Source organism: Homalodisca vitripennis, chromosome 1 (genome assembly GCF_021130785.1).
Source record: "Homalodisca vitripennis isolate AUS2020 chromosome 1, UT_GWSS_2.1, whole genome shotgun sequence".
Classification (NCBI taxonomy): domain Eukaryota; kingdom Metazoa; phylum Arthropoda; class Insecta; order Hemiptera; family Cicadellidae; genus Homalodisca; species Homalodisca vitripennis.
Window position 1 is genome coordinate 73050669 of NC_060207.1, and position 26908 is coordinate 73077576.

Genomic DNA, 26908 nt, shown 5'->3' on the forward strand with positions numbered 1-26908 from the left:
AAAATATTTATAAATAAAATGTATAATGTTTTGTGTGTTTGAGATTCATCAAATAAATCATTGTATTTGTTTTTTCATTCAGTGGCAAAACAATCATCATTCTTGCTGTATGGTAAAGGGCGGCCGGGAATGATCAAAGGCATTTCGATGTTGCCGAAACGAAACAAACATGAAGAGGAAATGATTCCTATCACTGATCTGACAAGGCCCACAGCTCTTGACTACGATGTTCGCACACAGTATATATACTACTCTGACGGACAAAAGTAAGGATGGTTTTATGTTTTAACTTTTATTTATCCTACTATAAAATTATTAAAATGTTAGCATTTGTTATTATGGGTTTTAAAATGAGAGACGATTTTAATAATTAACATAATTTAAGGTTTCTTTTGTTATGGAGGTAAAAATGATACCTAAAGAAGACTGTAGTTTTAAAAGCCTTGTATTATTATCCATGTATTATCACTGCTTCATTATATAGGTATGTGATAGAACGGCAGAAGATGGATGGGTCGCAGAGAGAGACCGTGATAGACCGTGGGGTGAGCAACTGTGAAGGCTTGGCCATTGACTGGATGGGCCGAAACCTCTATTGGACTGACGAGGGGCTCAACACAATCAACGTGGTGCGGCTGGACAATAGCAACTATCGTCGGACTATCATCCATGATCCCAAGTTTCACCCTAGAGCCATTGTCTTGGATCCCAAGAAAGGGTGAGTTGATTGTAATTCAATTTTCTTAGAGATGCTCAGGACAGTAATGGTTTTAAAGAAAAAGTTCCTCAGTTTCTTTTGAAGGCTATAAGCAAATCCTGCTTGGGTCCAGTTTTCCATTAATACATCAGATAAATTAGTATGAGTACAATGGAGTCCCGCTAATCTGAACTATTTAGGACCGAATCCATTTTGGATTACGTGATTGTTTGGATTAGCCAGAATGGCAGAAACACATGGTTTTAAGCATGAGAATGGATCTATTTTGTTATAAAATCATCAAAATTGTTTATTGAAACATGTTTTTGACCTTTTTACTGTATTTCATGTGACAAATGTGTTGGACTGTGAATACTTGCACAGTTATGTGTACACTGTTAGTAAGTTACAGTACACCGTAGTTCACTTTTGTAGTGTATATTGGACATGTCCACGCGCTAAGGACCAGACTGTACTCCCCCTCCCTTGGCAAGCAAAAAATACACACAGTTACTCATAGATCAGCTGCACATTACACTGTAGTGATAGAACCTGTGTGATAAAGGAGAGTTGGTGGGTGCTACATGCAGAAGGTGCAGCAGCGCTTGACCTTGCACTACGATACCTAGAGCAACAGGCTACTGCTACACCTGCAATATCATGTTAATGACACAATGGCAAAACTACATGTCACCCGATAGACTCTCTTCACTAAGACAGAAGACTTACTGAATTCATTTCTTTTAACAATTAATATTGTTCTCAACAATAATATCAGTACTGTATGTTCAGTTTTTGTTTCATTTCACTTCTTAATTACTTAACAGTGTGTGTGAGTACCTAAAAATTTGAGTTATATTTTAATAGTAACAATACTGTAATATCAAATCCAGTAATATAACGTAATTTGATTTGAGTTGGCATTGGAATTGGTTGTTAAATTTAAAACAAGAGATCAATGTTAAGAGTTCTTAGGTGCGTGTTTGAGTCTTATTAGTAAAAATCTCTAACCAAAATAAAAAATAACATGATTTCAACTAAAAGCTGATGAAGCAGCCCACCCTCGCAAAAATTAAAGACGAAAACCAATATGATAGTAATTGAGATCCCAAGCCAACTGGACACTAATTGAATTGCAGCCTGACTAATTAATGAAGCCTTTTAACATGATATGACTTGAAGACTCAAATGAGTTGGAACTAATTGACTCTTTGACCTTGTTATATTAGTGTGTGCGGTGACCTCTATGGTGGGAACACTTGTTAAACAACATAAAGGTTAAGTAAAGCTTCAGTATCTTAACTAATTTTGACCAGATGTATTAATTTTGTTGATGTAATTTTTTTTGTATATTAATTGTATATTACCGTCAGACAACAAAGAAACATTGTCCATGGAGATGTCGGTTTTGCTGGTCTGAGCTAACATCTATACAACTTATCACAGCTTTGGATTAAAAAACCATTACATCATTTCCTGTTTTTAAAAATTTTTCAAAAGAAAAATCATTTAGAACAATAAATTTCATTAACATAAAAAACCAACAAATATTTTGTGGTATTCAAGTCTCATCGCAACATAATAAAACAAATAGGAAAAAATACAATCACAAAATTGTTTTTTGTATAATGTTCTCTAATAATTTCATAGTCGAAATAACTCAAGAATTGGCTGTAATATAGAATCACGTGATGGTCTTATGATGCACATTAAGTGGACATCCAACCGAACAATGAGGTCTTAAGTCAAAGTGTATATGTAACGGTAAACTGTGTTGAGGGGTGAATGATATGATTTAATACTATTTGACAGTCTATCTTGATTTGGACTCTAGTTTAACACTAGTTTAAAATTTAGGGAACTAAAGATGATTTAACTACAACTTAGAGTTAATTCAACCACTGACATCAAGCAAATTGACAACATTGTTTAATGTAGCAGTGCCAAACAAATATAGTACGAACAAATCCATCTGTATGAAAAAGGGTTATTAAGGAACTAGAACTAGATATTCCGTGAAAGAATAATAAATTGTTTTATTGGTATTTTTTGTGGTTTTTATAAATTAATATATTTAATCTTTGTTTAGCAATATTATAGCTCTCAATCTATATTGTGTTTTACAGTTTTATTTTGTTTAGATAATTAATGTTTCCATATTATTCCTATGTATTCCTATTATTTTAGGTGATACAAATATAGGTTATATATTTATAGTGCAAGATTACTGTATCATATTAATTTAACAATTTACTTCAAATTTCCAATGAGAAAATAGATGCACATACATTCATGTTGGTTTTATGTCCAGATGAATCCTATAATAAATGCAAACACTACTCCAGCAGAAAATGTACAGGGTGTATCAAAAAGAATCATTCGATTTGGCATGTCTATATTTCAAACAGTAGTAAACATATACAATTACTAATTGTTTTGGCTGAAAGAGAAACTCAAAAAGTTTTTTTTCATACCTTTTCAAAGGTGTTCAATATGTCCACCTTTAGATACACGGTATATGTCTATGAGGTATTCAAATTCATCCGACAGCAGCGAGCATGTCCTGAGTTACTGATTCCACTGCTGTTGTAATGCGATTCCTCAGCTCATCCATTGTTGTTGGTAGTGGAGGCACATATACAGAGTCTTTGATGAAACCCCACAAGAAAAAATCACATACAGTAAGGTCCGGTGATCTTGGAGGCCAGAAATGTACAGTACGCGCGCTGAAGGTTCGGCTCCGAGTCAACCGAGCGGACTATGGCGGGGGACGGGTGGTTTGCCCGATATAACAACTGTTCTGCAGACATCCGCCAATGTTTGGCACGCTGCAGTCTGAATATTTATTGTCCCTGTTCTCCCTCACAGTCGAGTATTCACTGTTGTTAGAAGTGGACAAGTGGTTTAAGTGCGTTATACACAATTCATTATTTTAGTTAGTAGTGAGGTTAGTGAATTTTGGTAGTTTTAGGGCGTTACAAATTATTTAATATTATCCTTGCTATTAAGGTTATATTACAAGTTTTAGTAGTTTTGTTTTGATTCATCATCTCAGTCGGTATAATGGTCGATTATCATGATCAGATGAACCATGACAAGAACTCAGCTCATTCCAAACTTACCCAGTTAACTCTAATAATTATTGATAATGCCGCCTATCATAACGTCCAAGTTAATAAAGCACCTAATTCAGGTTCCAAAAAAGCAGAAATGATCAAGTGGCTACAAGATCATGGGCTGCAGTTTGATACAATGTCACTTAAGCCCGAATTGTACAGTTTAGTAAAACAACATAAGGATGTATTTAAAAGATTTGCATTTGACGATTTGTTAGAAAACCACGGACACAGCGTTCTTCGCCTTCCTCCGTACCATCCAGATCTAAATCCGATTGAGAATATTTGGGGAATAATAAATAAACTTTGTAGGTCAAAAAAATGTTTAAATAACATTAGAAATACCATAGCGTTATGCAAAGAGAAGATAGACTTAATAACAAAAGAAGACTGGGGAAAGGTGTGTAAGAAACTTGTAAAATTTGAAGATGAATATTATGAAAAGGAACATTTAATTGATGACACAACAGAGAGATTTATATTAGTTTGAATGACTCATCTGACTCAACTCGCCATTGGCAACTATATTATAGGTAAGAACAGCTTTGTAAACAAAGTAAAATCTAGGGAAATTACTGTTCACCACGCCGATTTTAAAATAACGGATTCTACATTTATGCATTGAGAATTTAAATTCTTAATTTGTATTGTTAGACGTTTAGTAATTTTACGATTTCTAATCACTAATAGATTTATGACATTTTATTTCTTATCTGTCAGAAAGTCAATTAATATACAATGTATTGCTAAGGTAGTATTCAAATTTTGAATTGAATGCTACAATGTAATACGGTTTAATCCATATAATAATCAATGCCTCTATGTATAGTGTATTTGTAGAAATGCTAAAAAAATAATTTATTGTCATGCCACATAATTAATAATTAAGTTTTTCATAAACGGATTCTTTATACAACAGTGTTTTGTATTCATTCATTTGTCATAAAATTAGTTTATAAACAATACACCCCAAAACACTTTCTATTCGAATATAATACAATGAAATTCAACATAATTTCATTAAAGTTTAAAACATTTAGTTTATTACAGATCACCACTATGGCCTAAAGTGTTTTTTTTTTTTTTTTTCAGAAATAAACTATTGCAAAGTGATTCAATGTTAAACTTTCAAATGGTATTGCCGTGTTGCATTTACGTGAATGGGCCATAAACTGTAGGGCAGCGGTGTCGGTGATACATTCCACTTCAGACTAAGTTACGGCTAACCTAAACTATGTATCTGAAAAAAGTTAAATCTAAAATTAACTTCAGTTCATTCAGAAAAACTTTCCCGCTGGTGAAAGTTTCCTGACCAAATAATAAAAAAATCCTCACATACAAACTTTTTTGTATCACAATTTTGGCACAGTTAATTTTAAAATATATTTTATTGAAGAAAAGTAATAAGACATTGAAACTTAATACATCCTTTAGCATTGGCATAAACAGGATAATAGATCTGCGAAGTTTCAGACTTTATTATTATTTGTACAGGAAGTTGGCCTAACCATAAGTTGATTGTCGAGCAAGAATTAAACATTGCCGTCCGTGACGAATCATTGGAGAGTCAATGTTTTTATTTGGTTAGTAGGGCAACGACAGGGCCAAACCTTCAGCGCGCGTACTGTAAGGATGCGTCATTTTGTCCAGTGCAGCCGATCCACCGGTCACGAATTCTTTGATTTAAAAATTGCCCGACTGCCAGATGCCAATGTGGCGGTGCCCTGTCCTGTTGGTAAATGAAGTCGTTCGAATCAGTCTCCAATTGGGGGAAAAGATAATTCTCAAGCATATTGAGATATGTTATTCCTGTAACAGTGTTCTCAGCAAAGAAAAATGGACCTTACACCTCTTCCTGTGAAACCGCGCAAAACACATTAAATTTTGGAGTCTCTGTCATGTTGCAAAATTTTAAGTGGTTTTTCTGTGCCCCATATTCTAACGTTATGGCGCTTTACCTTTCCATTTAAATGAAATTTTGCCTCGTCGCAAAACACATGCGCGATACAAAATGTTCATCGTCCATCATCTTATCAAGAACGAAGTTACAAAACCCCACGCGTCGTTCTTTATCACCCTCACGAAGAGCTTGCAGTATCTGAAGACTGTATACGCCAGACGGACATAGGAGGCATATTGAGCTGTCGAGCAGTGTGGCGAACAGATTTCTGAGGGCTGCGTGTGAAACAATGGCGGACGCACTCCATGTCTTCATCGGACACTCTGGGACTTACCTTTACACAGACAACCTGTTTCTTGAAATTGTGCATACCATCGTCTAATGCTCTGTGATGTAGGAGGATCAACACCATACTTATTAAGAAAGTCACGCTGAACAGTTATTACAGACACACTGCGAAAAACGTAGAACACAAAACGCTTTTTGTGGTGCAGACGCCATTTTCACTAGAAATGAAGTAGGCGTTCACTCAAGTACGCTGCTGCTACGTAGCGGGAACCATGTAAAACTTTAAATGATACTCTTTTCAACAGTACATTGTTGGCGCATTTAGCTCAACAAACAGAATAATTATGATTTTATTAAATCGGATGATTCTTTTTGATACATCCTGTAATTGTTACTGTTGTGAAAGTCACATTTACTTATTATACGATATAGGAAAATTTCTGACTGGTCATCGGTAAATGACAAGCTGTCAGAAAATACCTAGGCTTTTCCAAGATTCAACATTGTGTTTAACTGAAAATGTATATCAATCAAGATTTTTCTAATTATCCTGTCCGTAAATAATACCACACATGTATGCACTTAACAATTTGATGATTAGCTTCTGTTTGTAATACTGCACATAATAAAAATTGTTTCTAGTCTGATGTATTGGTCGGACTGGGCTAGCGGCTCATCTCCCAATGGAAAGATTGAGTTTGCCTGGATGAATGGTGAGCAGCGAAAAGTTTTTGTAGACTCAGGACTCCAGTGGCCCAACGGTCTCACTATAGACTACTTCAACCGCAAGCTGTACTGGTGTGATGCCTACCTGGATAAGATTGAGAGGATCAGTCTGGACGGATCAGAACGAAAGGTAAAGTCTTCATTACAGCACTAAAACTATTTGACAGTAACATATATTTTTATTGAACTTGTTTGTAGTAATGGTCTGATCAAAATCAGCTTTTAAACTCAGTTAACTGAGTTTGTATTTTACCCCATATTACATGAAATTAAATTATGCCTTAACACCTAAATGTTTGCTTTGTCAAGTTGTGTTTGTACCACTAAAACTAAAACAAAACCATTCAGTCAGTTAAAAAATAGTTTCACCCTCCCTTTCTATGGAACTGTACAATTGATACTAATTTTAAAATTTTGTGTAATATGTGTCTTGCAATCTTAATAACATTTTGGCTAGTTGTAGTTCCCCTTGTACTTTATATACAATATGTCAGTAAATAGTATGCTATAATAATTAGCCTAACTATTAATTAATGTATTACCAATAGCAAGTAGTAGGCAGTAGTTTTTGTTAGCTACTGTTTAGCCTTCCTGAAACTCCCTTTTAGAATAATTATTTTAATGATATATAAAAACTCACTTCTTAACCCTTAAAGCGCATTTGCGCGCGAGGATCGACTTTGCTCTGAACGCCGTAAGCGCGTAGACGCGCAATATACTTGTTTTTACTATTTTGCACTGTTAGTTCAGAGTTTGTCCTTAAGACTGTGCGGGATGTATGTTACAGTAGTGTAGCGGGGCTGTGCCACATCACGTGACAATCTTTGTGTTTATCGATCGATACTGAACCGGTTTTTGTTGAACAGCTGGCAGTTTGGTAGTATTGCTCAACGCCGCAAAGCGCATTTATGCGTACGTCACTGCCTCGCCGGGCAGCTCTTGTGTTCTTCTTCATATCCTGTTGAAGCAGTGCGAATAGTTGATCGGTAAACTACTGTGTTTTATGTGTTATATGATCATCTTTTTATGAAAGTTATATATTTATAAACTTTTGAAATAAACAGTTTCTTGAATGGCGATAAAAGTCTTTTTTCCTCGTAGAAATATTTTTACTCCTTATATTTATAATTATGTATTTTAGCTCTTGTTCCGAAATTCTACATTTATTTTTATTATTTATATTTAGGCTTGTTTTTACTCCAATAAGTGTTACATCTTTTATTTACTTCTATAAACATCTGAAAACTATTTTGTAATTAGAAAAATAACACCCGTTAGAGGACTAAGAATTTGGAAAATATTTGGTTTTCAAATTTTTGGCATGTAAATTTAATTTTTTATTATAACTTTGTATTAAATATGTAATATACTTATTTTCTAGTTCTATTCTAGTACATATAAGCACGCAATGTCATCATTGATATACATAATAATAAAAGGAAATAGTAAGCATTGGGTAAAATTTGTAAAGGAGCTGGAACGCTACATAGTAAATCATGTGTATTTTGGGCAATAAATATGATAAAATATATTTTTTTTGCAGTTTCTGTTTTATTTTGTTACCTAAAAAAAAGAAATTAAAATTAGCATTGAGAAAATCTAATTTTAATTTTTATAATAAATGAGCGCTAATCCAGAGTTTAGCTGAAACTGTCTGGCGCTTTAAGGGTTAATGTATATCTTAGTCATTTATTTTCTGTCAGATATTTGCCAACAGTGGTTTTAATATTAAAAAGCTATTTTGATATAATAGAGAATATCACTTTGGATCACAATAATCCCTATTCATTGATTTTTCAATTTTATCCAGTGTGAATGAATAACAATAAAGTATTCACTTTATTTTCAGGTTGTTTTCCATGGTTCAGACTTGGATCACCCGTATGGACTCGCTTATTATGAGAAGCTGTTGTTTTGGACAGAGTTCCAAAAAGGGACAGTACAGTGTCTTAACTTAGAGAATGATACTGTCACAACATTGTCCACGGAGAATGCCCCACTGTTTGAGATCAGAGTGTTTGACAACAGTACCCAGACTGGTAATGTTATAGTATTATAGTACATAGTCAGCAGTGATCAAATTATAATTTAACATAAGAGTTTAATTTGTGTACACAAACTGTTTGAATTAGTGTATAGGCCTACTGGTTTTAAAGACTACAAATTCATTTTCACTAAATTTTTCAATTTTATGTTTGTATGTTGATCAGGCCAAGTGTATGGCCCTAATGCGATGAGTGTGGAAGTGAGTGAGAGCTTTCAAAGATGGATGGATAAATGTCCAAGATGAACCGCAGTCAGGTCGCTAATCAGTGGTCATAGAAGATTTGGTCAATGTTGTTGATAGCCACTGTGTTTTGGGATAGACATGGAATACTCTTATTTGAGTTTGTGGAACAAGGAAGAACAATAGATGGAGCTGCATATTGCTATACTCTGACTAAAATTCAATATTTAGAATATAGAATAAGCCACGTAACCCATTGACATCTAGAGTTCTCAAGCCAGACCCCACTCTGCCATCCAAACCCAAAATTCCATCAGATTATTTGGTTGGGAATAGATCGACCACCCGCTGGTGGCTGGTGCCGAGCAACTTTCACTTGTATGGCTACTTAAAGGAGTTTCTCTGTGGTAAGCGCTTCAACACTGATGATGAGATAAAGAAGCAGTTAAAGATGGGTTATCCTCACTGGCAGCAGACTTCTTCAACATCGGCATTCATAAGCTCATAGAACGTTATGACAAATGTTTAAACAAAAATGGAAACTGTGTTGAGACATAAAGAAAGATGTCAGAAATCAAATAAAACAAACAAGTTCAACAATTTATTATTTATTTTGTATAAAACATCTGACCTTAATTCCCAAATGACCCTAATATTAAGTGAAACAGCAGTTAATTAATTTTAGGAATTGGCTTTGGCTTTTGAATTAGGTTTTTGATTTAAAATGAACAATTGCGGCACAAGGAAATTTGCTACTTTTTGGTCGTCATGTACAAGACGAAGGAAATAACATCTTTATTGTCTTTGGTTCCATTTATCTCTCAAGAATTAAAAAATTTCCCTCTTTTAAAATTCACTGTAGGAAACGGCAATTAATTTTAAATGTACATTTCTATAATATTAAGATCATAAGTAACATTGTAATTCATGCAAATAGCAAATGAAATGAGAATCTCTCTCTCTCTCTCTCTCTATGTATATATATTATATAAAACATTTGAAAAGTCAAAAGTGTTTACAATATTGTAATTTTTTACTGTAAACATATATTAAAAATATATCATTTAAATTTTGACTAATTGTAAACAAGTATAAATAAATCTTAGTGACCATAAAGTGCTTCTTCAGCAGTTCTGCTAATGGCAGTAGACTGCCATGTGGTTCTAAAATATTAATAACATCGTGCTTCTTAGTTTCACAAGTATAATGCCTTGGCTTAAAATACATACAACAATATTTCATGAAGTGTTTAGTATTGTTTGGTTTTGGAAATATTGTGCCTGCATTAGCCTTACAACATGTATTTACAATAATCAAAAGCAACTTATTGCTAAATGTCTTAATCGTGAACAATGCCGCATGTTTGAAAGATATTAGAAGAAGGTGAATAAGTATTTAAAGAAAATATATATTGTAGTTACATGGATTTGTAATATAAAATACAGTTTCAAAAAATGATATATTTGAAAAAGAAATACATGCATTAACTGTTGAGTCCATACCATGTTTCCCAAGTTTATTAGAGAATTATTTTTGAAAAAGTAATCTTTAAGTCTTAAATCACTGAATAAATTTATCTGTTAGTAGCTTGCAATTTGCACAAAAAGTTTATTTTAATTTTTGTGAAGTTTAGTATAAATTAAAGAAATTGTCATAAAAATCTGAATTTTTCAAACGTTTTCATATTTTTTAGAAACTAAAATGTATGGTATACAAAAATGAAATTTACCAATCTCTTTTCTGAGAATGAAATATATAGTAACTGTATTAAGTAAACAAACAAAAAAATCTGTGAACGATGTGCAAATATAATAAGCAAAATGTAATTTAAAAAACGTATCTTATGTACAGGTCACAAGAGTTGTAGTGTTATGAACAATTTATCTCCCCACCCAATGAATGTGCTAGCTTACAGAGCAGAATAGCATATAGTTGCTATGGCAGTTTGTGTTGAAATTGGGCAGCCGAGAACAACGAATGGAGTTCAAATGTTATGTAACGTTCAATGAACATTCTCTCGCATTTTATTGTCAGTTATACAAACTATGCAAACAACAGAGACAAAAACTTTGATTCCAACACTTACTGTCATACATGTGTGGAGCTTGTCATAAGTGTGTTAGATTTCCTGTAGTGAGAGTTAATATTTTATTATAAACTATAATATCAAGTATTTATTTTTTATAGGCAGCAACCCATGTCAGGATACATTGGAGTGTGGGCAGTTGTGTCTGGCCACGCCCTCTGGACCTGTCTGCGCATGTCAGGACGGTCATATTGCTGACAATGCCATCTGTGTTCCTCAAGCCAACTACACACAGCCGTCACGCTGCCCTCCCACTCACTTCCAATGTGTCAAAAACCTGCGGTGCATCGACAACCGTTTCGTCTGTGATGGTGACGATGACTGTCATGATGGCTCAGATGAATCTGTGGCACCTGGGGGAGCTTGCGGTAAGTTAAGGTTTAGCTCGAATGATTTTTAAGCAAGATTAGATGGTACACAAGAGCTAGAGGTGAAACTTTTTTGAGAATTTTAATCCACAAGTGTTACAAAATAATTTTATGTAAAACTTGATGTTTACAATTTTGCATTTCAGGAACAATTACAATAAGTAAATATTTAATCAATTTATTTTTTACATCTTTTGGCATTTCCATTTTCCAACTTTGATTTACATTTATGTTCATATTACAATCATATTATGAGAGGACTAATTTGCAAGGGGGAGATTTCTAATTACACTTTTAAAGTAAAACAAATTATGTTTCATGAATAAAATATATTTGATTGATTGTTGATATATTTATTGGTTGATAATTAATGTTAGGTTTAAATTATTTTTTAAATAAAATAAAATATTTTTGCTAATGTGTCCGTTTTCTGTTTTTTACCTTACGTCCAAATTGGGTATTGCCTGTGGACAACATCCAATGTCTACTACCAATCTTTCCATTTTACAAATTATTTTAGTCCCTGTTAGCCTACAAAGTCGTACAAACTACCTTTTATATCTGCTTCTTAGCTACATACTAGTAGCTTTTCTATTAATTTAAACTTATTTACATATTATGATTCATTAGATCAACTAAACAATATCATGAGAGGTGACTACTAAAATGAATTCTACTGACAGAGTCTTTCCAAAATAGAATGGTCTTGGATTAACCGTTTCTAATTGGAGTTTCAATACAATTATTGGAAGTTAAAATGGGGACTGGCTTAAGTCAGCTACAAGCCAGTCCCGTGATTGTACCTTTACCTACCAGATCGTGATTCACATCTTGAATGAGTGTTCTCTGGGATTCTTTACTCCTAAATCACAAAAACCTCACGTTTGACTTTTGATCTCATTTCTTTAATTCAGAGAAAAAGCTGTAAACAATTTTTATGGTAGTGCAGGTGAGGCATGACGGTCCAACTAAATTCTATCTGCAGTTTCTTGGTTTCATGAGAGATAAAGGGTTGAGTGTTATTAAGAAAAAACAACACATCTTTTGTCAGCCATTTTCTCTGACAGTTCTGGATGACCCATTTCAGTTTTCTTAGTGTGTCACAATACATGTTAGAATTTATTTTTATCCCAGGAGGTGTAACATTGACTATCAATAACCCCTTCCTGCCCCAACAGATGTTAGTTATGACTGTCAGCGGACTGAAACGGACTGTTGGCTTTAGTAAAGTTGAATGGCACCTTTCATGTGATTGATTGTGGTTTTTTCAGTGTGAAATGAAACACCAAATTGCTGTCTAATTATGTTTATGGCATATAGTTTTTGTGAGTATTTGAGGTATCCACTATATGCATACTTTGCATAGCCCAGTATTTTGCATAAAACTAGTTTTTCTGATGTGGGAGTTTAGAAGTTAAATTATATTCATAACAGATTTTAATAACTAAAAAAGATACCACAGTATTAAAATTGTAGTAGAACAATATATTTTTGTCCAATTCTTTTAGCTATTCCATGAATTTAATTGGATCTATACACGAAGATCAGTTCCAAAAATATTAAGGGACCAATGATTTAAATAAAGCATTCTTCGGATATTATTAAAAATATATATAAAAGCTGTTGCTTTTTTATTAGTCTATGAATAAAAAAGTTTGAAGCTGAGGAAAAAAATATACCCGTTCTAGATTTTTTAAAATATAGTTTGTGGTAGTCATACTGTTAAAATATGTCTCTTGAACATACATAAATCAAGTTCTTCATTTGAAAATTCCTTAAAAATGAAGAAAGTGCTATTAGAGCTATTATTTGTCATTTTGATTTAGAACTTTCTAAATCTATTCTGGCAAAAAATAGCTGGACCAAATTTTATTCTACATTTTGAAGCCTGTAATACTTCATAAAATTTTCATATGGATTGTGGGAGATTGGGAAATGTGCAGTAAAAACATTTTCTGAACATCCTAGAGAAGGACTATTCTAGACCATATAAGCTAAAACTAGTAGATTGTGTATGAGTCACGCAGATCTTGTTGTACTAACAGTCATTTGCACTGAGTGATGTTCAATCTCTCGACTGTAATTAATTCCCTCCTTTGGTATCTCTACATTTTCCATTATTTGAATATCATTTTTGGATATAACAGGTTCAGAAATAACAACATTAGGTTTTGCTGACGTTAGACATTCTGGTATAACAAGTTCCATCGCAATGGTTTTATGTGTATCAGAAACCAGTACCAGTGTGATAGCACACTATGTATCAGCAACTGCTAGATCTGTGATGGTGACAAGATTATTTGGATGGTACAGATGAGTCCCGGTGAAAGTGCTTCAACTTGTACCAGTTGAGTATTGTCTGTTGTTATAGAGGCAAAGCCGTGCAGAGAAAACCAGTTCCGGTGTGATGGCACACTATGTATCAGCAACTGCTAGATCTGTGATGGTGACAAGATTATTTGGATGGTACAGATGAGTCCCGGTGAAAGTGCTTCAACTTGTACCAGTTGAGTATTGTCTGTTGTTATAGAGGCAAAGCCGTGCAGAGAAAACCAGTTCCGGTGTGATGGCACACTATGTATCAGCAACTGCTAGATCTGTGATGGTGACAAGATTATTTGGATGGTACAGATGAGTCCCGGTGAAAGTGCTTCAACTTGTACCAGTTGAGTATTGTCTGTTGTTATAGAGGCAAAGCCGTGCAGAGAAAACCAGTTCCGGTGTGATGGCACACTATGTATCAGCAACTACTGGGTGTGTGATGGTGATAAAGATTGTCTGGATGGTACTGATGAATCCCAGTCCAAGTGCTCCAATACTACCTGTGCTCCCAGCCAGTTCACCTGCACTGTGTCTCGACGTTGTATCCCTCCTGCATGGGTTTGTGACTCTGAGTCCGACTGTGGCGAGGGCGATGATTCTGATGAGAAACAGGACTGCAGTGAGTATTCTAATTTTATATTAGTAACATAAGGCTGTTAACCTTGTCAATAAAATCGACTGATATATTTCTCAGTGAAAGATTATGTCTCAGAATACCTTTTTGTTTGAACAGATATTTGTGTATTGTATTTAGCATGTTTTATTGTTGTCATGTGTTTAAATTTTGATCAAATCAATGGTTTCTGAATTTTATTAGTTTCTGATAATGATAGCACATTTTAGTGGCAAGGTGTAACAACCAGTACAGTCTTAAAGTCTTTGAACTAAATATTATTGGTAAGTAAATCAATGTGCAATGGTCACCCAAATATTGCATGAAATTAAAACACTTTCCGCCTTTCAATAGAGTATGTACGAGGGCTGTTTGTTTTTCAACCTCCGATCTTACTCCATGACGGCCGGACACGTGGAAGGTCCATGGTGTGCACAGTAGTCGATTGCGCATCTTCCTCGCTACAACATTTTTTACTGCCGAGTTCAAGTAGTCAGTTTGTGCTGAGATGCAGTCATACAAACAAGGCCGCCTCTATTGATTCTTCCACCAAATGTGAGTTAAGGAGTGTTATTCGTTCCCTGCAAGCATAAAGGAATAGTGCAGCAGAAATCTGTTAGAGAATGTGCCGTGTTTACAGAGAAAACATTTTGATGATGGTGTTGTACGTGAATAGTGTAGAAAGTTTAAAGATGGCCGAATGTCAAAATTCAAGGATCAATACAAAGAGTGTCAAAGCTGAAGCCATTCGGTACATTCATACGTGGAACATTCTCCAATGAATTTCTGCTGCACTATTCCCTTCTGCTTGCAGGAAACAAATAACACTTCTCAATTTACATTTGGGAGGAGAATCAATAAAGATGACCATGTTTATGTGACTGTAGCTCAGCGTAAACTGAGTACCTACTTGATCTTGTTAATGTGACAAATGTTGTAGTGGAGAAGATGCACGATCGATTACTGCACACACTGCAGACTTACCCCATGCCTGGGCGACATGGTGTAAGATCGTAAGTTGGAAAGAAAAACAGCCCTCGTATTTGTTTCTTTTTATTTGTGTATTGAGCATATAACTAACTTTCTCTGAAGCACCCATCATGTATAATGTTTAATATAATTTATTTTCATTTGACTTGTTTAGATTATGTTGTTATTTTTAAATTTCATTATTGTATTGTTATTTCTACAGGTTTAAGAGTAAGAAGCGACATGTGGTTCTAACTTTGTTTGTGTAAGTCAATGATTTTTAAATTCAAATTGTCTATAAGTATTGTCACACTAACTTTTTGTTTTTGGGTACCACTTTATGTCTATGGTTCATGATGAGAAAGATTCGTTTTTTGTGCAGAATTCCCCAGTTGTATGCCTTGGGAGTTCCAGTGTGACAACCAGCTGTGTATTCCCCTAGACTATGTTTGTGACTCGGATGATGACTGTAGGGATGGCACCGATGAACTAAATTGCCAGGACATTTGTGATAACAAGACTCAGGTACGTTTACTGTCCTTGTATACAAACTTTTTACAAATGTTGCTTGTTGCTTGAATACCACTTGAGCTGATGACTTTAAACTGTATAACATTGTTTCAGTTTAATGAACATGTCAGTATTTATTAATGGTGCACCCCTGTGCCATCAATCATTTACCACCCCTCCCATTCCTAGATGCACCTTCTCATCATCCACCAGTCAGGTCTGTACAGTACATAATACATTATTCTACACCTCACACATAAGAGACCAAGCTATGATTTAACATACATGTTACATATTTTTTACTTGGTGCGTTTTATAAGCTATAATGACATTTTTTCAGTAATCCACAGTTAGTTGTAAAGTTTTCATAATTAAACATGTAAATAAAAATCAGAATATTTTAACTAGAAATATTTATTTTCATAAGATTATAGACAACAGTACAATAATTACAGTGAACGATTTTTAAAAATTGGTTGGATTTTAAAAGTCTCTCTTTGAATCTATAAAAACTCTCTTTAGCTTACTTAAGTAGTGTTTACAATGGACAAAATCGTCAATCACTTTAACAAAAGTGAAACAGTTTGTTATTCCTGACTCAATACAAAGAACTGTATAAAAACAGATCAAATGTAAATAACATAAATATTTGAAACTAGCATCTTAGCAAGCAATAAGTTTTAAACCTGTCATTGCTGGCCAAAAGCCCTCATAAAAATGGTCAAATATATAAAAAAAAAACACTTATTAATGCCTTTGTTTGATAGTAAACAAATCATACCAGAGCGTTGTGACACGCCTATGTCAGGAATCACAACCACCATGTCGTGTGTCAACTTCACTAACTCTAAAACATGCACTTAATAAAAAACTAGACACAACACTAATTATTGAAACTGAACTACAGAATACAGGTCACAATATGTCTGCATTCCTCAACCAACCACCTACGTCTCGGTCGACTATTGAAAACATATTCAATAAATTTGAAATTTGTTTTGGATAATTATATTGTTTTTATTATAACGTTTTTCTTAAAAGATCAAACTTCTGATTTAGCTATGAAAATGAAATTAAAAGATGTACATTTATACAGTAAAATTATCTTGATTTGTGTGGACCAACTCCTTTCCTTCAAATTGCAACTTATAAATAAAAATTATGATAATAATGTTTTATTTTATGAATTTTCAATAAAATATACATGTTTGTTATATGACATATACATTTTATTTGTGATTCTATAAATATAAGTTTTTGCTGTCTTTTGTATATAATAAAAACATGTTTTCCAATTTTTTTCAATAGTATATAAACGTAATTTTATTTAAACGACAAACTTAAAAATGCCTTGCCAGTATAGGGTTCACCATTGCCAGTTCTAGGGTTAAAATAGTTGTTGGAATCTATTGTGAATAGTTGTAATCAATTCTCTTCTAATCAAAATTGTTCTAAGATGTGGTGAAATAAAAAACCTTATAATTCCAGATTTACTGTGCAGCAGATTCCATTTGTATACCCTTGGACCACAAGTGTGATGGCAAGAGTGACTGTTCTGATGGCTCTGACGAGGCCAAGTGTGTAATAGTAGATAAGGAGGGAAAACCAAAGGAATCTAAAGAGTCCAAACAACGTAAGAAAGATCAGTCATTCTGTGAGAAGAACGAATTCCAGTGCAAGGATGTCACTCGCTCTTGTATCAGGAAGCAATTTGTTTGTGATGGTAGAAATGACTGCCTGGATGGTTCTGATGAGTTAAGTTGTGGTGAGTTATCTTTCCTTGCACCTTGCACTGGCTTAGATTAATACAATTTATACTGATGTAGATTTAAAAGGAGTTTTAATACGATGTAGTTACTAAACCTAAAATAGAGGCTTATTGCTCTCAGAATTCTTCACCCAATTTTTTATTCATTATGTTGAGGTTTCCTCAAGACATTTGCACTGTTAAATTATTGTTATCTTTATTTAAATCATGTTGTCATTTAATAAAATCATGAATCTGTTGTGACCAGTGATTGTGTGCTAGATGGGACCTCATGTATTAAGTGAGTATTTAATCAACTCATGATAGAGATAATAGAGCTATAATGTAGTTTTGGAAAATTTTAGGTGAGATTCTGGCAAATCAAGAACCTTCATTGTCATACCACAAAATTACATTGTAATGACAAAGTCCTTAGGTCAAAAGGGTTATACATGTACACAGTATAACAATGACCATAGAAAACAATAGACTGGTGATAAGTACAAGTCAAAATAAATTAATATCTAAAAGGCAAAATTGTCTATATTACACTGTAGCATTTCCTCCACACTATAAAAGGCTTTTTGTTTTAACCATTTTATTACAGCATTCATGCAGTTTTTACAGGTAGCATCTTTAGCAGTCACTGACAGTTTGTTAAACAGTTTTACAGCGATATCTAAGCTGAGTTAATTTTTCATAATTCCAGACTTTAGATATAACAATAACAAAGGTTATAGATCAAGACAATAATAAAAAATCTTAAAAAACTGTAGTCTATATATACACAATAATAAATAAATAAATAAATATATATATATATATTTGTACTAATTTAAAAATGTTGTGTTTGTTTCAGATAGTAAACCTGCACCATGTAAGGGGAGTCAGTGTAAACCTGCCTCATCCACTCCTACCACCGTTCCTGCGAACTGTACTTCACCATCACGTTTGTGTGATAATGGCACAACATGTGTCATGCCTCAACAGCTTTGTGATTCCAAGTTTGATTGTGCTGATCTCAGTGATGAGGGAATGCGCTGTGGTTAGTTGTCTCAAACAGATAATATATAAATATAGTGTTTGTAGCAATCTTCTTTGGGATAAATAAACAAAAGGTTTCTTTGTCTTAGCACGGAGGGCAGATCCTGCAATTTTACTGAATCAATGTTTTTTATGTGAACGTTTTACATAATCCCTAATTTTACAGGTTCTGCTTATTTTGTGACATTTATTGTGTTTTTACTAACTCAATTCACTAGGAGAACATGTTTGCTTTGTTACATCAGTTTGTGTATAAAGCAACAGCGGGAAGCTTCCACTGTTTGTTTATTTTTATCCATCAAGACAACTGGTCAAGCTGACATCTAACTTTAATACAATTAATTGTGCATATGTTACTGTTTTGTGTATAAAAACATTAAAGCTCTCTTCATATAAGTAGCTTTGTTGATGAATTTTATTTATTTATTTTTAGTGATATGAAATTGTTATGTATGCTTATAATAATTAAGAAAAGAAATACTCAATTCATTGTTACAATAAAGAAGACACAGGGATTTCAGCAATGCAAGTATTTATTTTATACTTTAAATAGTTTCCAAGTTATGAATTTTTTTAAACAAAAAATTGTTAGCAATTTATGAATATCCATGTACTGTATTTTTGAGGTCCAGCGCTCAAGATGTTAAATAAGATAAAATGCAACTTTCTTTTTTTACGTATGCACAAACACAGTTAATCAGGGAAACATTACATTAAGTAAAACAAGGGTTAGGTTCATTCTGACCTATTTGCTTGTGTTGATTAATAAAATGATTTCTCAAAGTTTCTGCATAGAGTTAGTTAACAACCTGTACGAGGGGGTACCCAAAAGTAACCGGAATTGTATTGCTGGCAGCTGGCAGCGTGTAGTACACATTCCTGCCGCTAGGCGTGTGTCGCGCAACCCATTGCGAGCTCAGTGACCCCAGTTCCGTTGTCCTAGTGCATTCTGTTCGTTCGTAGTGACTGTTTTCGCTAACCCTGTTTTGTTCTTGTTTCGTTTTTTGTCATGGCAAGTTTAAGTGAACAACGTGCAGCTGTGAAATTTTGTTTTTTACTTGGTAAAAATGCTGCAGAAACTATTTTAATGTTGAATACAGCTTACAAAGATGATGCTATGGGGAAAACTCAGGTCTACGAGTGGTTCGCTCGATTTAAAAATGGCGACAAGTCGATTGAAGACAAACCTCGTTCTGGACGTCCATCAACCTCTCAAACGGACGAAAATGTTGAGAAAATTTGTGAACTTGTGCTCACCGACCGTCGACAGACAATTGAGGAACTATCAGAGAGTAGTGGGTTAACTTGGAGCTCGGTTCAGCGAATTTTAACAGGAGATTTAGGACTGAAAAGGGTTGCTGCCAAATTTGTTCCTCGACTTCTGACTGACCATCAAAAGGCACATCGAGTTGAAACTTGCCGCCTTCTGAAAGAACATCTCGAAAATGATCCCGATTTTCTGGAAAAGGTAATTACTGGTGATGAGTCATGGTGCTATGGTTATGACCCAGAAACGAAGCAACAGTCAAGCCAATGGAAGTCGCCATCTTCACCTCGTCCAAAAAAATGTCGGCAAGTCAAATCAAACATCAAAACCATGTTGATTTGCTTTTTTGATGCTAAAGGCATTGTTCATTCTGAGTTTGTTCCTCCAGGTCAGACTGTCAACCAAACATTTTATTTGGAGATTTTAAGAAGATTGCGCAACAGTGTTCGCCAGAAAAGACCCGATTTGTGGCAGACTGGAGACTGGTTCTTCCACCACGACAACGCACCGGCACACACAGCCATCTCAGTTAGGCAGTTTTTAGCCAAAAACGGCATGGTTCCGCTGTCCCACGCACCTTACTCGCCTGACCTCGCTCCATGCGACTTTTTTTTATTTCCACACATGAAAAGAGGCTTGAAAGGTCAACGATTTGACAGCGTTGAAGAGGTTAAGAAAAAAACGAAGCTCGAGCTTGCAGCCATTTCTAAAGATGACTACAAACAATGTTTTGATCAATGGAAATACCGTTGGGACAAGTGTATTAGTTGTAATGGAGATTATTTTGAAGGAGATAAGGTCGTATTGTAACAAATTTGATAATATATAATTTTTATAAAATAATTCCGGTTTTTTTTGGGTACCCCCTCGTATATCTCATATTTACATGTGCTGCTTGGTTTCAAATGAATCTTCGTTTTTGTGTAGACAGTATTTCCGTGCTCTATCACCAAAAGTCAGAACTATTTTAAGCAGGTATTTATCTTATTAGGCAGAGTACAAATCATTCAATCTGTTTACAAAATCAGTGTATTGTAATTGTCATCATGGTAGTAAGTACCGACATTTTCTGCATAATTTCACCGGACATGGCTTGCACAGCCCAAAACCACTCCTCCCCCCATTAAAAAGTATATATGTCTAATGCAATATAAGGCAACTGGTGGAAACGATAATTACCCACCCTCCCCGAAAAAAAATCAAATCAAGTTGAAACTTGGTACAAATTTAATCTTATAAATATCTGGGCTAAGTTAATTAGCCAGCTTGGTACGCCATTTCATTTCAATGTGGCTGCCGTTCAAACTTTAAAATAGTTCACCAATTCTAAAGCTGCATTGTTGCTCAGAATATAGTTGTCCCTACTTCGTATTATTTTTATTTTCACTTTAAGAAGTTTTTTTTTATATTGTTAATACTTTTTTGCACCTAGCAAGAGTTATTATTTTATAGATGTACATCTGAACCTAAAATATTGTTTTGGGGACAGACGAAAACATGTGCGGGTTCTCACTGGAATGTTCACACAATTGCCACAATGCTCCCGATGGATTCGTCTGCTCATGTCCTGACCATCTACACCTGCAGACTGACAAGTACACCTGCCTGGAGTCTCATGCCTGTGAGAGCTGGGGCACCTGCTCTCAGCGCTGCCAACGTTACGGCCGACACCACTACAAGTGCTCCTGTAACCAGGGCTACCAACTGCAGGCTGACGGCTTCTCCTGCAAGAGCAACGGTGATTGCTTTGGTTTTCATTTGTACCTATATTCTTTTTTCTGGGCATGGTTTTTAGGATTATAATATAATAGTATTCAATAACGCTTACAAAAATATATACAGCGTGTTTAATTTCAGCACATGTAAGTCTGCTTATTCTGTGTTACCATAAAGTTATAAATATACCAGCACCTTTATATGGTATTTACTGGAATGAGTTGCGATCTTCTATTTTCTATTCAAAGAAATATCACTGAGCGATGGTGGAAAGTGTCATGCTTGGTGGCAAATGGCTAGGGTCGGACTTGGGAACCAAACACAAATAAAACATTATTAGAGCAATTAGAAAATAGTGTAATGTGGCACAGTAACTTAGTGGTACTTCCTTAGTTATATATAACCTATCTGAAGTGTAGCTCTATATTAATCTGTTATAAAGCTAAGAAAAACTTTGAAGAATTTCTCATATAAAATTGCAGTGAATTTGGCAACTTTTAAGATATTTAAAATCTTCAAGTGGATGTTATATAAGATTTTTATCTAAAAACTGTCATAAAAGCAAGTATTTTAAACAAGTACTTGTGACTCTGTACCACAAAATAATATATAATAATATACTGATATGATTACAGCGAGTGCAGTGCCATATGTAATATTCAGCAACAGACATGAGTTGCGCGGTGTGGACTTGCAGACTCTGAACGTCAAGGCCCTCATATCCAGCCTGAAGAATACAATAGCACTGGATTTCTATCACACAGAAGAAGCTGACACTATATTCTGGACAGATGTCATCGATGACAAGATTTACAGGGGTACACTCATCGGTGGCTGTACGTTTACAAACAATAATTATAATAGTAATTTAATAACACATCTGTATGCTTATAATAATTTTTTTCTTGTATGGTTTCAAGATGATGGAGTTTGGAAGTATTTGGAAATGTTATGGGTACATTAAAATGACAACTTAAAGAGTCGTCATACAATCAGTATTGTACAAATTCCTTTTTTAAACTAATTAAGCATCTTCAGTTTGGTATATTCAGGTGAGAAACACACATGAAATCTGCCTTTCTTCCAACTTACTGGAAGGAATATTTTATTTGTGACTGAACATTGCTTACATGTACATGTAGAGATATCAGAACTTGATTAGTATTCTAATAATCTACTATCAAATGTATTTTTAATTGACATGTTATTTTTAAATGTGAAACTCAATTTCTAGTTTCTACTTTAGAATAAAATTATTTGGGAAAATAATGTGTTTTTAAGTGAAAGAGGGCGACAAATCAAGCTGGAAATGAAGAGAGGTGGGCTCAAGCTGGACAAATATTTATTGGAGAGGGAGAAGAATGATTTAATCTAGCAAAAAAATGCCACAATGATGAATGTAGGCCATCTATGGTTTTGTGTCATTTATATTATTGTTAATGATTAGGAATTTTAAGGATTTAATTGTAGTTTATTTATAACCTTCATGATAGTAGTAGTTGTGAGATAAATGGCAATGTGTTCAGCTTGTGTGTATGGAAAACTTAGTGAAGATTACATACGGTTTGTTATTAATTGAGGTTATGTAGTAAAATCTGGGATATGGAGTTAATGTATAAAAAATTTATGAAACAAATCCAAACTTAAAATATTACTTCTTTATTTTACTATGAGTGTGTATTAAACATCTCAGAGCATACTAGTTTAAAAGCATTTGAAAATAAGAAATACAGGTAACTTTGTTTTATTAAATATGTATGAACATTTGAGAACATACTAGTGTAAAAAAATTCGAAAATAAACAATAAAATTATCTTCCTTTTATTAACATGGAATTAGAAATTGTAGGAACTCAAAATTATAATAATTCAAGTTGAGAATAATTGTATTAGTAAATCTTGAATTGCGTAAGTAAAATATGTTGCAATCACTATTGTTAATTTAGTACAGAATGCATTTGACAAGTAGAACAGGTAGAATGTGTTAAATGTTTGTGGAATATTGACTAAGTACGTCTAGTGACTACCTAAATACATCTGGTTACGTAAATAAAAAATTCCAGCCTGCTTCCTAATTTTAATGACTTTTGAGTTGTTACTTGTGATTTTTCTATTATCAAATAATTTCTATTATATAAGCATTCTTGTTTGTGTAAATCAACATTGACCCGTTACATAGCTCTGGGAAACATCGAGGTGGTAGTTCAGACTGGACTGGCCACAGCTGAGGGGCTGGCGGTAGACTGGATCGGAGAGAACCTGTACTGGGTAGAGAGCAACCTGGATCAGATAGAAGTGGCTCGCCTCAATGGTAGCTTCCGTCGCACGCTCATCGCAGGCGAGATGGAGTCTCCCAGGGCCATCGCACTTGACCCTCGATTTGGGTAAGTATTTCTGCAATTAAATAAGTATAATATATATATATATATATAGACATTTTCAGGCACAACAATTTTGTTATACTGTCATGTAAGGAAACTGGCAGGAAATATAGTGGTGGTTTTATATTAACCTCTTACTTAAAATTATTATTTTTAAATATTATTATTATTATTTTGTATGTTATTGTAATGGTATTTTAAGGTCATTAATTTTACTTGAGTAAAATAAAAATTATAATAAGCTTTACGTTTCACAAAGGTTCTTTCAGAAATATGTACCATTCACTTGAAGTGGGTTGATTCTGATACACAAATTAACTTTCCTTATAACTAATAGTACAATTTGTGTTTCTAGGCTGCTGTTCTGGACAGACTGGGATGCTAAAGCACCAAGAATAGAGCGAAGCAGTATGAGCGGGGAGCACCGGAAGATTGTAATACATGTGGATGAAGTGACTGACGGAGCATGGCCTAATGGACTCACACTAGACTACCAGCTTCAGAGAATATACTGGATAGATGCTAGGTAGGAAGCTTATATTGACAAAATCATTGTATATTACCTATTTCACAATCAAGTTTGATATTCTTCTTTGTCTCATTCAATATCATTTATTTTGCACAAAATGCTTTTACAATATACAGGGTACAAATAAAGGTAAATTTAAATACACATTTACTTCTGCACTAAATTCAATTGTAAGATATTGTTCAATTGTAATAATGACATTAAATTTACAATTAAGTATTAAATATCACTTGAACCCCAAACAGTATCTCATAGTCGCCAAATGAATATTGAAAAAATCCATAAGTTGCACTTTTTCACCAACTTGTATTTGCAAAAATTCTAAGAAAACAATTTTGTTGACATCACTATTTCAGTAGGTTTAAGCTCTCTTGAAAAAAATATCTGTTATTATCAACAAGTGTACAATATTGTATACTTTACTGAACACAACGGCAAAGAAAATTTAGTTGCCCTTGTCATTCCATTTAGTCTGAGTTATTAAAATAGTGGTAATTCTAAGCAATATATGGGTCAACCTCGATTTTTCTCATATTACAATATAATGTTCCAATAGTCAATTAGAAAAGGAAATGACTAGAATTTCTTGCCGGAAAGCAGTTATAGGGAGCAGGCAACTCATATTACAATATAATGTTCCAATAGTCAATTAGAAAAGGAAATGACTAGAATTTCTTGCTGGAAAGCAGTTATAGGGAGCAGGCAACCGCGAGAATTACCTATTAGTGATCAGGGGCACTGACGTGATTTGGGCTTCAAATTTGGAACTACTCAAGTTAATTTTTTTTCTAAAAGAGCAAGCAGCGCGAAGCGCTGCACAGCGGGCAAGCATCGTGCGTGATCTTCGTCTATACTGAATTGATTCAGGCCAAAGGAATGACACAGATTCCTTTACCAGATTTTTACGGAGATTTTGTATTGGGCGGATTATATTGGTTTACTTTGCTTTCCAGCATGTAATTATGTGTTTAAAATTGTTTTACATAAATTACCTACATTATATTGTAATATGTAATAACAATTTATCAGAAATTTTTAATAAAAAAAAAGGATCACGCACGATGCCTGCCCGCTGCGCAGCGCTTCGCGCTGCTTGCTCTTTTAGAAAAAAAAATTAACTCGAGTAGTTCCAAATTTGAAGCCCAGATCACGTCAGTGCCCCTGATCACTAATAGGTAACTCTAAGCAATATATGACCGTCTGGCGGTTGCCTGCTCCCTATAACTGCTTTCCGGCAAGAAATTCTAGTCATTTCCTTTTCTAATTGACTATTGGAACATTATATTGTAATATGAGAAAAAATCGAGGTTGACCCATTTATTGCTTAGAATTACCAAAATAGTATTTTGCTTGCAGTTAGTATCAGATTTACGTTCGTAGACTGCCACGAGTCTGCTGCCTATCATCTTGGATGACAGCTGATCGGCATTATGTAAATTACTGATCGTGAAAACTTGATTTTGTTGCACTTTGTGTATAAAAAACGGTAGATATATTACCTAATCAGCAAATTAGCCTAGGATAATAACCATAATTTGCTAGTAGATCTATATTTATGTAATCGTACATTGTCACAAGTCTGTTGCGTATATACGAGGATGACAGCTGATTGGCAGTACACAAGTTACCTATCGCTAAACTTGTTTTTTGTTGTACCTTGTGTATCCAAATCCGTAAATAGATATCGTAATTAATAATTCTTTTTACTTGTGTAAATTTTTACCTCGCAGTTCTGTATATATATAACACTTATTGCCACAAGTATGATGCGTATATTCAAGGATTGTAGCGGGTCTGTAGTAAACCGATCACTTAATTATTCTATCGTAAGTAATGTAAAAAAGTAGATACATTACCAAATTAACAAATTGTAATTTTTTAGTCAAATAATATTTTTCTTGATTTTGCCAGGCAAAATTGTATTGATTTCTTACAAGTATTAAATACTATGTAGTAAACACATACACGCACACACGCTTGCACACATACACATTTGTAATGGTTGTCAAAACAGGTTACCGAATTTTTGCTTTAAAAATCACTGAAATACACCAAAAGTCAATTCCAAATACCACATCATATACTGCACATAAGGCCTATTATTATTTTAACTTTGATTCACTTGTAACTTTATCCAAGTAAATATTAGTTTTTTACTAACTTTTAAACTTACTGTTGTATTTTGACCAGTACTTGTGACACTATTTCGACACTCACGTTATTTATAAATAAAACTAACTTTAAAAAAACCTCTGATTTTAAAGGTAATTATACTAAATGTTAATATACAAAATTTTTTGTTTTTATTATGATGACCTTAAATATTCTCGAACTCATAAGATTTAAGTAGATACTATTCAATAATATTTCAAGCATTAATTTGACCGTGACATTGTCCTGTTT

At 34.0% G+C, this 26908-nt stretch overlaps 1 protein-coding gene across 1 annotated transcript in view; it reads left to right on the plus strand.

Moving 5' to 3' along the window:
* LOC124364525 (low-density lipoprotein receptor-related protein 1) overlaps window positions 1-26908 on the plus strand; it is a 221709-nt gene that overhangs the window by 57367 nt on the left and 137434 nt on the right. The window contains 13 exon segments of the mRNA XM_046820081.1: window positions 83-266; window positions 485-718; window positions 6644-6857; window positions 8577-8766; window positions 11142-11408; window positions 14098-14349; window positions 15695-15837; window positions 17311-17587; window positions 18429-18614; window positions 21370-21618; window positions 22232-22432; window positions 23775-23979; window positions 24332-24502. Of these exon segments, the coding sequence (XP_046676037.1) occupies window positions 83-266; window positions 485-718; window positions 6644-6857; window positions 8577-8766; window positions 11142-11408; window positions 14098-14349; window positions 15695-15837; window positions 17311-17587; window positions 18429-18614; window positions 21370-21618; window positions 22232-22432; window positions 23775-23979; window positions 24332-24502 (2773 nt within the window).